This window comes from Loxodonta africana, chromosome 20 (assembly GCF_030014295.1).
Source record: "Loxodonta africana isolate mLoxAfr1 chromosome 20, mLoxAfr1.hap2, whole genome shotgun sequence".
Classification (NCBI taxonomy): Eukaryota; Metazoa; Chordata; class Mammalia; order Proboscidea; family Elephantidae; genus Loxodonta; species Loxodonta africana.
In genome coordinates, this window is record NC_087361.1 from 51,692,482 (window position 1) to 51,705,661 (window position 13,180).

At 42.5% G+C, this 13,180-nt stretch overlaps 1 protein-coding gene across 2 annotated transcripts in view; it reads left to right on the forward strand.

Annotated features, from left to right (window-relative positions):
* Window positions 1-444: 444 nt before the first annotated feature.
* MAP3K7CL (MAP3K7 C-terminal like) overlaps window positions 445-13,180 on the forward strand; it is a 41,305-nt gene continuing 28,569 nt past the window's right edge. Inside the window, exons 1-2 of one of the 2 annotated variants that reach the window (XM_010590329.3) lie at window positions 445-807; window positions 2,877-2,985. In XM_010590329.3, coding sequence (XP_010588631.1) covers window positions 2,916-2,985 — 70 coding nt within the window. In that variant the 5' untranslated portion in view covers window positions 445-807; window positions 2,877-2,915. Of the gene's footprint in view, window positions 808-928; window positions 1,035-2,876; window positions 2,986-13,180 lie in introns of those variants that run through there. The other variant, XM_023548484.2, reaches the window with a different exon arrangement.

The following is a 13,180-nucleotide window of genomic DNA, read 5'->3' on the forward strand; positions in this document are numbered from 1 at the left end:
CTTGGTTCAGAGAAACCTGTCTAAGTCCTTTAATTTGTTTATTTATTATCTAACCTCAACTTCACTGTCCAACTATTTTAAAGTACATTCAGGTTTACAGCTGTTGCAAAGGCTGAACAATTTTAATGTTCCACTCCTATTTACCACTGACTCGTTTTGTGGCTGGTTGCATCTGCAGATGGGATCCGGTCACCAAGCCCAATCAGCAGCCCAACCTCAAACCTCACGTTCTTAACGGGGATCATCGCTGCTATCATCTCTAAGTCTGCCGGCGGCCTGTCCAAGTTGGCTGGGTCTCGCTGGGCGGACTGGAGCGGCCAGCATTTTTGCTGACTGGAGTCATACTATCTTTGCCAGTTTGCTTGAATAGACACAGACCCCGATTGGGTCACACTGAAGACATTCCTGTCTTGTGAAGCAAGTCTGTTTGTATTTTAGGTTTGCCAGGACTAATGAATTAAAACATTTGGACTCTCCACTAAGTGCCTATGACAGGAGGAGGGTTTTCTTTTGGTCTTGCTTTTTCTAGAAGCATGACAACATCCTGGCTGTTGGAGAGGCAAGGAAAGGAGAGAGGGCTCGTGGAAGGAAGCGGAACAGGGAGGTCCCATGGGACGCCGGGGTCTGGGGGAGACCAGGTAGCGGCGTGCCGCCCTGCCAGCTGTCTCCACTCCTCAGACTCTGAGTGGCTGCTATGCAGCAGGTGCAGCCTGCTCTCTTATTGAGTCTTCACTCCACAAAGGCAACGGCTGGCCAAGGCAGTTGCTGGCCCTGGATTACACAAGTGCAGACACTCAACTAAGTGAGGTAAGGCCACAGGTGTGAAAACCCAGCGATACACGTGGAGCACCAGCAACTTAACCAAAGCTCTGTTGCAGCCGCAGAGAAGGAAATTAGTGGCCAGTTGACCCAGGCAGTGTGATGAAAAGGCAAGTTGGGTCAGGGGCCTTCGTGGTGGACACCGTGTGGAACTGAAGATTCACTCAAGGCGGCAGCCATCCCTTTGGAGGCAGACAGATGTTCTCTGTTGTGAGGTGGGAGGGGCTCCACCAAGCTGTATTTGTCAATTTCCTTAGCAGGAGACCAAGCAGAGGTCTCTTTACGCAGTCCCAAAGGCAAATTTCTACCTCTTATGCTCTATTTTTTGGTGCAGGAAAGCGTTGGGAGATTTAGCCAAAAGAGCCAAACAACTTTTCATCCTTAGATGTTATGATAAGATGGTTGGTTATTGTACAATGTATAACAATGAGCCTTTTCCTTTTATCTACAACTTGAAGGGGATTTTTATTGTTTGTTAAATTTCTGCTGGCTCGTTCTCTTCCCTAGGAACAGGTGGCTAAGAAAACGCTTGATTCTAAGGACACAAGATGACACCAAAGCGTGTGTCAGAGCTGAGATAAAACAAGTCTTCAATCAAGTGATAGAGATTATCTATTGCCCTGTCCTCAAAGGGATCCTTCATATGACTGTTTCTTTCTAACTTAGAATTACATGACTTGGAAAGTGGAGTGCTTTACTTGTTCATTGCTATTTGTAGTGTTAAATGAATGGACCACATATAATCCTAACTGGGTGATAAACATTTTGCTGGTTTTTCTTCAAAGCTATACTAAAAAAAAAAAAAAAAATACTAGGTGTTTAATATAAGCTTGTTCTTTTTTCATGTACTGGGTAGATGATTCCATATGTATACATGAGAATACATGTATATGTATGCATTGATTTTAGCTCTATAAATAATTATAAAAACAAAATCCTGTGTTCTCTGTGCTATTTTTAGCTAGGAAGAGTTATGGGAAAGAATCAGCAACCCTGCTATGAGAAAATATCTTGCTAGAGCAATTCCCAGAAAATCTTGCTAAGGATGGCTAAATAAATGATTTCTATTCTGGCATTTTTAGAAAATTATACTTTAAAATAGGATTCAGGTTTTTTGGTTTACTGTCTATGTGAAAAGTAAAGTAGAGGGTTTAGGAGAAACCTGGCTAAAAATAGAAAAGTTAAATATATGTGTTCAAATAACAAGGGCATCATGTATTTATAACAATATCTTTTCCTAGTCCCTGTGAACAGCAAATGATCAAATGTCTTGGTTAAAATGTATTTGGGTTGAATTCTCTCTTGTGAAACAAAGATTTCATGTGTTTTTGCCCATCGCACCCTATCTTATCTGTAGGATGATGGTTTTTCATTCATTCTATCTTAGTTTATTAATTAATAATTTAACAGAGGAAGTAGAACATCAAGTAGAATAATTTTCATTTTTTTCTTTGCTTGTATCATTCATTGTTAAGATGTGCAAACTTAGATGATGTTTGATAGATTTATAAGTAGTTAATCAGATATATAAAGTACCTAGTAGTCACAACGTAAGTGTGGGATATTTTTAAAAAGCCTTTGGTATTCTTATAAGGTTCCGTGATACTGATTCTTGGCCCCTCCCAGACCAATAATTCAGATCCTATTTAGTCTTTTGATTATGAAAAGCCAGTCTAATCTGAAGTCATCTGCTATACTATTAAGACTGTATCTTTTCTTTATCCCCCTCAGTTGAAAATAAAATACAGTATAAGACCCTGAAGGGCAGTGGTTGAGCTGGTCAGTGTGAAGGGTTACTGAAAAAGTAAGGTGGGTGGAGATTTTTGCCACATCTTGTACGTGCCATTCTGGGTGTATATGGCCAAAGCGGCCACACTAATTTTGTTTTTATACACCAGACAAAATTTTAACTGGGGCAGGCAAATACTTCTGATGTAGGGAAAGGAAGATCAGAATTAGGGGAACTTTAAAATAAGGAAGCAGTGTTTGCTAACTCCACCCTTTAATTTTCCAGGGCTTCTGAGTAAACTGACAATGGCTCTCTCTTGTCCTAACAGCTGGAAGACCCAGGAGAAGACCCAGGCTCAGGTGCCCACATGATCAGCACAGCCAGGGTACCTGCAGATAAGCCAGTACGCATCGCTTTCAGCCTCAGTGATGCCTCAGGTACGCTGGGTTCTGCCTTCCTGCTTCCCACTGTCATGATGTCTTGTTCCACAGGAGATGTTTAAAAATGCATGCTTGCCATAACCTGATGAGAGTGAGTGTGGTTTTTATCATGCACGTTGGAGCGTGGCTTCCAAAAAGCGTCCCCCACCTCCAATCCTTTGCTTGGTTTATCACAATTTTTCTTTTTCTTTATTTTTCCATCCCCCATTTTAGCTTTAAGTATAAAATTCATAGAGCTAGACCCATTTCTAACGGTGGCAAAGCGTCAGTGTTGAAACGGCATGAGGAAATGTTTATTAAGAGCTTGGCAGTGGGTTAGGTGACATAAAAATATCCCTGTCCCGCTTCCAGCAGCATTTGCTGGTTTCTTGCTGTGCGCCCACACTTCCGGCCACATAAACAGGCTTCAGCCAGAGTGATGAGTGGGACAGGTGAGGTGGAGCCTCCCGAAATAGCAAGGTCTGAGGTGAGGCTGCCATACCCGGAGCCCTTCGTCATAGCTCCCCTTTGTGACCTCTTAACACACATATTGAATTGCGCCAGCTTTGAACAGGGGACCTCAAGTGGGTGGGAGGTCACGGCTGTGAAGGGAAGGCTCGGCTCTTTCCCACTGGTGCTGACCGTTGTGACTGTTTCTCTCTGTCAGATGTCACCTGTTCAAATCGCATGCTTAAACAACGTTACCATTTGAACCTTGGGTCTTTTGAGGACTGGCTTTATCTATTTGTCTATCTTCCTACAATGTCCAGTACAGGTGATGCTTTCAGAAGTAATGATTGAAAAGAGATAGGTTCATCTCAAAATAAAGGAAAAGAGCTGGGTTCTATAGAGTCTGATGTGACATGGCCATTGCAGGCTTGGTGTCACTCTACCAACTGATTATGTGGGTGACGCATCCACCCTGGGATTTCCCGGACTGTAGAGCCCCCAGTGGAGGCTGTGTTCCAGTGTAGGGAGAAGGGAAGCCCCAACTCCTCATCATCTTTCCTTTCATCTTTCTTCCCGTGGCCTGCTGCTGTACTTTTTCTCGACTCAGGGTTTGCGCTGAAAAGAGGGCTTCAAACTGGTTCCGGTCCAAACCCCTGGTGAGAGTTTGCATTTCTAACAAGTTCCCTGCTGAGAATTTGCATTTGCACTCCAGATATACTGAATCAGAATCTACATTTTAACAAGATCCCCCAGGTGATTTTTATGTACAGTTACCTGGGAACTTGTTAGAAATGCCGTTTCTCAGCAGGGGTTCAAACCGGAATGGACTGATTGGAGACCCTGCACCAACAGACAGTGATGAGGGGAAACCTTCCCAAGAGATAAACCAATCCACCTCAATGTAGAAAAAACAATTGCTCCTAGGTGTATTTTCTCTTTTGTATTGGGCATTTACATATATTATTTCTGATCCTTAAAACTACCCTGCAGTGTAGACATCAGCATTCCCATTTTACAGAGATGGAGATTGAGGCCTAGGGACCACACTGCTAGTGTGTAACAGAGTTATAGTTTAAACTCAGATCCCTAGACTTGGAAGTTTGAACTTTATTATTCCATGTGGCTTCTCTAAGAAAGTTTTTATGCATTTCATAAATGCAAGATTTTGAGGAATAATCAGGGCTTGTGTGATTAGTTCTCAAGACCCTCACTCATAAACCCAAAATCCAGGGAGAAGGAGCCCCGAGTGCATTGCCAATCGAGTCGATTGCGACTCATAGCTACCCTATAGGACAGAGTAGAACTACCCCATAGTGTTTCCAAGAAGCGGCTGGTGGATTCAGACTGCCAGCCTTTTGGTTAGCTGTCATAGTTCTTAACTCCTGCATCACCAGAGCTCTGGGGAGAAGGAGGATGGGTAATTTTCTTCCTTCTTCTCCTATCCCTTGTGAGTAGGACAAGTCCTCTTGCAATCAACAGCCTTAGAAAATTTCGGCATAGAAAGCTTCTTTACTCTGAGTAATAGTATTGCATCATAATTTTAGAGCAGACGGAGATACTGCTCCCTTGGCTTCATTTTAGCAAAATCTAATTTATGTACAGAAAAGAGCCATGGAGAGGAGAATCTCAATTTTTGGGTTCCCATGAATAGACTATTCCTTAAAATACAAGGCGTATGACCTATAACCTATCTGCCGTCCTCCTGTGAGCTCTCTTGGCTCCTGACTGAGGGCTCTTGTATGTTTTTCATCAATCAGTTTAAGATCTATTTGTTCCACTCTTTCTCTCTTTTCTTTCAGATGTCCTAAGAACCCATACTTTGGAATGTACACTTTTTTTTTTTTTTTTTAAATACTATCATTTAAAAAAGGGGCTGTCATTTACCGTGAGTCATTCCTACCTTCTGGTCCTACAAAAAAGATGCTTACGAAGCCTTACGAAGACACTGCCACTAATTTAGATATATGATGATCGATGTGTCTCCATGTTCTCTTCACTGGAGAATCCAAGGCAGGAGCTGGGGTTCAGTGTTTCTCAACCTTGCCTGATTAAAAGAACCACCTGAGAGCACTCATCCACAATACCTGCTAGAAGGCCCCGCTGCTGTGTATTCTGATTCAGTAGATCCAGGCGAGGGCTTAGAAATCTGTGTTTTTGACAGGTGCTCAGCAAGAACCTTAGGGTCAGGCGAGTTTGGGAAGCACCGGGTTGGGTGTTTGTGCAAATGCTTGCTGCACATGAGGCTATGAGTGTAGAGAAAGATGCTTTGCAGATATTTGGGGACACTCCCTCTGGATTCTTGAATAAGGAACATGCGGAGTGTCATGCACAGAGAGCAACACTTGTTATCACGGACCCAGTGCGTGCCTTTGGAATTCCAGTGCATATGGCCTGCAGCCCACATGTTCAGGGGGGAAAACAGGAAAATATCTGAGACTTCCGTGGCAAATGGGGAGACTGTAGTGGACTGTTGGGAGAGTAATTCTAAATTATCAGAGTTGACTGTTGATGAGTGAGCCAGTCCATGGGCCAAGGAGAATCTTGACCTGTGAGTGTTGACCTGTCCATTTCTTAGGAAGCTAATACTGTACCTTTTTTCCTCCCATTATGTTAGGACAGACTATTCTTTTTGCATTTTTTCCTGAAATGATTTGGTGTAGAGGTTAAGGATGCAGGGCTTTGGAGTCAGAGAGGCGTGGGTTTGAGGACCATCTCCACAACTGTCTGTATGCTTCTGGGAAAGTCACTCAACTTTGCTGGCCTTCAGTTGCCCATAAGATGTGTATAGTAATAACTCACAGGGTTGTTGTAAGAATTAAATGACATATAGGTAAAGAGCCCCAGGGGGTGCAGTGAGTAAGAGCTAGGCTGCTAACCAAAAGGTTGGCAGTTCAAATCCACCAGGCACTCTTTGGAAACCCTATGGAGCAGTTCTACCCTGTCCTATAGGGTCATTATGAGTCGGAATCGGCTCGACAGCACCTGACAACAACAACAATGTAGATAAAGCTGTTAGCACAGTGCCTGACACAAATTAAGCCCTCAGCTGGTCCCTATAATTATAATTGATTCTGGAGTATTAAGGAAAATGTAAACCACTAAACAGTTGTGTATCCCACCTGTGATTCACACTTCTACTTGATGTCAAGGTAGAGTTTATAGGACAATTGACCTGCAATTATTGAACCAATAACCAGTTGCTGTCGAGTCGATTCCAACTCCTGGTGACCCATGCTTTCCAGAGTACAACTATATGATCTGTAGGGTTTTCAAGATCTGATTTTCAGAGATAGAGCACCAGGTCTTTATCTTCCAAGGCACCTCTGGGGCACTTCAAACCTCCAACCTTTTGGTTAGCAGCCAAGCAGTTAACTGTTTACCCCACCCAGGGACTCTTGCAATTATTCAGGGACAAGTTATCCAGTTGGTAGACTGTGGGTCTCCTGTTTCTTTTCCCATCAATTATTTAGTTTCTGTGTTCCTGGCACCCTGCCAAAGTTGGGTGGGATATGCAAAAGAGGAACACAATATGATCACTCCCGCAGGGTTTATAAGGGCAAAGATTTGAGGAAGGAAAAAGTCCGTGTCATCCACAGCAATTGGGAAGAGCTTCTTGGAAGAGACGATACTTGGGCTTGAAGGCTGTTAGGATGTGGAAAGGCAGTGTAGGAAAGCTGTAGTTGGTACAAAAAAGGAGCTTAAGTACCTTTTAACCCTTCCTTTTCCTTTTCTTTTCAAACAGAAAATATGAGCAAAACCTCAGAGTAAGGAAGCAGCATGGCAAGCTCAGGAAACACTAAAACTGTGGTCAATTGGAGCAGAGCTCCAAACTGCGCAGATCAGTAACTCTCCATTTACTGAGCCCCACTGGAGTCGGACAGTGCTTGCTGGGAAGTCAGCTATGGCATCTCAGTTTAGATAGCAGTAGACAAGAATTAGCAAGGTGATCTTAAAAGTTAAACATAAGAATTAGGACGTGATCAGAAGGAATAGGGACTAAAAGTTCTTCAGCCAGAGAGTAATCTAATGAAAATGGTAAAGTTTCCGCTAGTGGAGTAGTCTGGAAGGTGGAGAGATGAGAGTACAGGAGGGACTTTTTGTTATGGCACAGAGAAAAGTGCCAAGAGCCTGGATTAGATAAGAAGAGCTACTAAACCCAAGGATCATTTTGAAGGAAGGACTGAGAGGACCTAATGACAGATGGGCCCTGGTGACAGACTGGACTTGGGAGATGGGGAGCCAGTCATTGTTCATTGATAGCAGAACGAGCCATGAGACTCCAAATAGACCATGGTCCTCCAGGGGCGTAAATAGAGGAAGCAAGTTTTGGGGCGGGGGGGAACCCAGCCCTTTAATATCACTATTTTCAGCCTATCATCAGAACCCTTCATTAAGTAACACTTGTTGTTAGTGGTTGCCAAGTTGGCTCTGATTCATGGCAGCCCCATGTACAACAGAATGAAATGTTACCCAGTCCTGTGTCATCTTCATGATTGGTTGAGTCCATTGTTGGGGCCACTGTGTATTTTCAGTGCCTTCGAACCTAGGGACCTCATTTTCCAGCAGTATACTGGACAATATTCTGTTATAAGTCATAAAGTTTTCATTGGCTAATTTTTAGAAGTAGGTTGCCAAGCTTTCTTCCTAGTCTGTCTTAGTCTAGAAGCGCCACTGAAACCTGTCCACCACGGCTGACCCTGCTGGCATTTGAAATACCAGTGGTATAGCTTCCAGCATCATAGCAACACGCAAGCCACCACGGTACGATAAGCTGACAGACGGATGGTGGAAGTTACACTTAGCTAATCATAATTTCCGGAGGCAGCAGTGCCTGTCTTGAATAAGCTAATGACAGGATTAATACTATTTCCAAACTGGGAATTCCAAAGATTTAACCTCCTAAACTGGAACCTTCATGGAGTTAGTTTTCCCAATAGAAAATGTGCAGAAGAAAAACATGAATCCCATCTCCTGAGCTATTGGAGACTCACTGTCCTTTTTCCACACAGAAGGAATTTAGAGCTGTGGTGACATACAGATTTCTTGTTAATTACTTGGGAGTTTTCTTTACCTTCAGCTGAGCTAAAATCTGGTATATGCTCATGTAAACTTAGACCTTGACTCTGAGTTTCTTATTTCCTTTTTAAAAAGTTTAGTTTTTATTTAGAAAGAGTCAGTCGGCCCAAGACGGTGACTTTCAAAATTGTGTTTTTTTAAAAAAATTCTGCATGCATTAATCATGTGTCATTTAGTTAAGATCGGTCCAAGACCCATGTTGTTGGTGTCTCTTTAAAGCAATATCATTTGTCTTCAGATATTTTTTTGAAGATGTTTTGTGTGACAGTGAGAACTATGTGGAGTAGTGGAAATAGTTGTACTTGAATCTAAGTAAACGAGCTGGGTGTGGGTTTTTGTATCCACATGCGAAACTGGCTTTTAGCAAAACTGAGACAGGTGAAGGGTCCCTTGTCATTGTCCCCTTCCTTCAATTTTTTCTATCTTTGCTATCATTTCACCCTTGTGCCTCAGAGCCTCAAACTTTTCTATACTCTCTTCTGTCTATAATCGAAATCCCTGATTTCCCTGGAAAAACCCTGGGCAATCTCTTTCACTCTTAACTCTAAACGAATGTTGAGGCTTTTCCTTTTACCTCTCTCAGGGTTTATTTGCATATCCGTAGGGGCTCAGCAAGCTGAGGGATAAAGTTCCAACTGGAATTTTAAAGACCAGCCAGCTTGCCAGGAAATGGGGTGAGGGGGAGTCTTCTTAGATTTTTGTAAGTCACACTGTGTCCCAACTCTGACCCTAGCTTTAGAGCTGGCTCAATGTGCAGTGACCACAGGCAGTCAAAAACATCTCAAGGGTAGGATAGGGGGTGTCTCCTATATCTATGTTCCCTTACAGAGCACATTCCCTTTTAGAGCACAGTGGTTCAGGGCTCAGTTGCTAACTAAAATGTTGGCAGTTCGAATCCACCAGCTGCTCTTTGGAAACCCTATAAGGCAGTTCTCCTCTGTGTCCTATAGGGTTGCTATGAATTGGAATCAACTCTATGGCGGTGGGTTTATAGAGTATAGAGTTGAGGAAAAGAATAGAAACTTAATTATCAAACACTTATAATTGATACAGTAATACAATATCTATAACCACCTTGAGTACATTATACTGTATCAAATTAAGATTCTTTGAGATACAACTGGACTTATTGGTTGGATTCTGTTGTTTATAGCTATAAAGAAAGTCCAGAAAGGAAGTGAATGTTTATTGAGTACCTAGGTGCCTTTTCCTGTATCATCTCTTCAACGTAAACAAACAAACAAAAAACAACCCTGTTGCTGTCAAGTCGACGTGACAACTCTAAAGGACAGAGTAGAATTGCCCCACAGGGTTTCCAAGGAGTGCCTGCTGTATTCGAACTGCCAACCTTTTGGTTAGCAGCCATAGCTCTTAACCACTATGACACCAGGGTTTTCTCTCATCAACTTAGTACTGGCAAAAACCTTGCAGGAATGTGTTGTTAAACCCGTTTTATACGTGTGGGAATGCTGGATCAGGGAGACTGAGTAACTTTCTCTAAATCAAATGGTTAATTAATAAGTAGGAAGGGATTCAAAGCCAGGTGAGTGGGGATGTTTTTATTCTGTTACCCATTTAGAGGTTATGCCCATGTAAGAAGAGAAAAACATGAGTGTTCCTGACAGCAAATCATTTCCCTGACAGTCACGAGAGATGGTGGAGGAAGGTTGGTCGGGGTATGCCTTTGCACAGTAGGAAAGAAGAAAAAGAGATGCAATGTATTTGGTGGGGAGCCCTGGTAGTGCAGTGGTTAAGAGTTTGGCTGCTAACCAAAAGGCCGGCAGTTGGGATCCGCCAGCCACTCCTCAGAAACCCTATGGGGCAGTTCTGCCCTGTACTGTAGGGACACTATGGGTCGGAATGGATTTGACGGCAACAGGTTTTGGGTTTTTCAGTATTTGGTGGTGTGCTGAGGAATAAATATACTACTAGCTGGCTCTTTTTGAAACTTGGTCTGACGAGACGTTCCTGGGAGAGTATCTTACGAGCTAAGTTACCTGTTTTTCCATAAGATGAATCAGTAAGATTCACCAAGTGATTGTTATTGTAACAGTGACTAGATGAATAGTTCCAAGGAACATAAACTCTGTGCTTAAGCCAAATGAGGTTCTCCTTGCAGAGAAACTCATCATATTTTGATGCCTGATTTTGTTTGCCTGATAATTTTAGGTAGTGGTTAAGGTAACATGGTGATTATGGTGATTATTATTAGTTATAAAGAATTGACAGTCTGCTAGATGCCATACTAAATATGTGTATCCGTATTCGTATTCATCTCTTTCTCTCTAATTATACATATTAGACACATATTAAAGAATTCACATGTTTAATGTTTAACAACTAAAAAGCAAAGCTTAACAAAGCTTTCAATACCAACCCAGACCTGTTGCTGCTGGGTCAATTCCGACTCATAGTGACCCTGTAGGGCAGAGTAGAACTGCCCCATTGAGTTTTCAAGCAGCGGCTGGTGGATTTGAGCTGCTGACATTTTGGTTAGGAGCTGAGCTCTTAACCACTGTGCCACCAGGGCTCCAAGCTTTTGATATCTCCAAATTATGTGATGACCTAACAAAAACCTAGGTATCTAGAAATTTTAAAGATATTTTTTGATAGTTAATTGTGTTTGTTGACAGCCTTATTTTATTTCTAAAAATAAAATATTTATCTTGATTTCAATTTAAAATGAAGGTAATCAAAGACCTCTCAAGTTTAGGTTAAATTTTTTTATAATGTTCTGTATAGAAAGTGTTTGCTTTGATGGGGAAGTTAAGGGGAAACTCTTCTTAAATTCAGATTTACATGAAGATGGTAAGCCCATAAGACCTGAGGTTATGGCCACACCAGGAAATGGCATGGGGAAAACTAAGTCATTGGAGTCAGTAAACTTGACCCTAAGAAGCCCTGGTGGTACAGTGGTTAAGCACTAGGCTGCTAATCAAAAGGCTGGTGGATCAAACCCACCCTCAGGTCTGCAGAAGAAAGATGTGACAGTCTGCTCCTATAAAGATTTACAGCCTTGGAAACTCTATGGGGCAGTTTTACTCTCTCCTGTAGGGCTGCTATAAGTTGGAATCAACTCAATGGTAACAGGTTTCTGAGTGAAGGGCTCTTTGTAACTGGACAGGTCATGTGCTCATGAAGCTGGTCCTGACTGCAGGGAATGGAGACAGACTGAGTGGGTCCTGGGTAGGGCTGCCTCTGGCATTCCTGGTTGGGGAGTGGGACGGAGCTTGGGAATGTCCTTTGTGAGCAGCTTACTCTACCCTTCTCCTGAGGTCTTCTCCACTGCTAGGAAAACTAAAATCTTTCTACCAGAGTTTCCCAGCCCAGACCCCAATGATGTCTATGATGGTGAGCACGGTGGGAGGGGGAGAGAATTTACTTCAAAGTCCAGTCAAGTCATTGTCTAGACCCAAACCCCCCCAAAAACAAACCTGTTGCTGTCGAGTCAACTCTGGCTCATGGCAACCCCATGTATTACAGAGTACAACTGAACACCATAGGGTTTTCTTGGCTGTCATCTTCATAGAAGCAGGTCACTCATGACGACCCCATGTATTACAGAGTACAACTGAACACCGTAGGGTTTTCTTGGCTGTCATCTTCGTAGAAGCAGATTGCCATGCTTTTCTTCTGTGGTGTGGCTGGGTGGGCTTGAACAATCAACCTTGTGGTTAATCTCCTAGAGCAAAGTAGTTCTCAAATACTGGTCAGCAGATCTGGTCGGGCTTTGATCAAGTTTTTACCTCTTCGCTATGAAACAAAAGAGATTAAGACATGGCCTTTGTGTGTGTGTGCGTGTGTGTGTGTGTGTGTTTGCTTTGGTCTATAAAGCTAAATTTATCCAATGTAACAGATTATCCTTTATCCTAAGTTTATGTGTGTCCTACTGTTTTAGTGTTAAGATATTCTCTCCTACAAAAGCGATAATGATGGTACACAGCTTTTAAAATAACCTTCACTTGTCCAATAAGAAGTTGGACAATCTAAGACATGATTCCCAGGATTTTGGGGAGGACTTATACAAAAGCCTAGGAATCCATGGATCCAAGGTAAAGAAGGGCAGAATGGTGTGGTGGAAGGAACTGAGAATCACAAGAGCTAACTCTTACGTGGCCACTAATCGTGAAGTTTTGGTGGCTTCTTTCTGCTCTCAGGGTCTCTGCCCTTAGCTCTACTTTGAGGGGACTGGAGCAGATGGTTGCATCGCCCCTTCCAGGTTCAACATTCTCTAACCACTCTCATTGCATAGCTCTCATTGCTAAACAACAGTGAGGGTTTGGCTTATAGACCCAATTCGTCACACTTAACTGATTCATGGGGCAATGCAGCAGAGGCATTTAAGAAAACCCGACAACAGAATAACCGCAAAAGCAACCTAACAGCTGCTCAGTAAATGCTGAGACAAGCCCATCAGAAAATGTACTATGGTATGTCATGCTGGTGGGGATGCAGATAGGAAAGCTCTATTTTAAGTACCATTGACTTAGTCACTTAGTGTTTGCAGAACAGGCAGTGAACATCTGCTTATTAAAAAAAAAAACAAATTCCTCTTTATTTTTTTCCTTTATATTTCATCCTTCAACAAAACTCTTTTATATATATATATTTGCTTCATCCATTAACTCCACAATGCCATTTTGAAAAGAAAGCCCACTAATTACTTCCTTAATGCATTAAAAAAAAA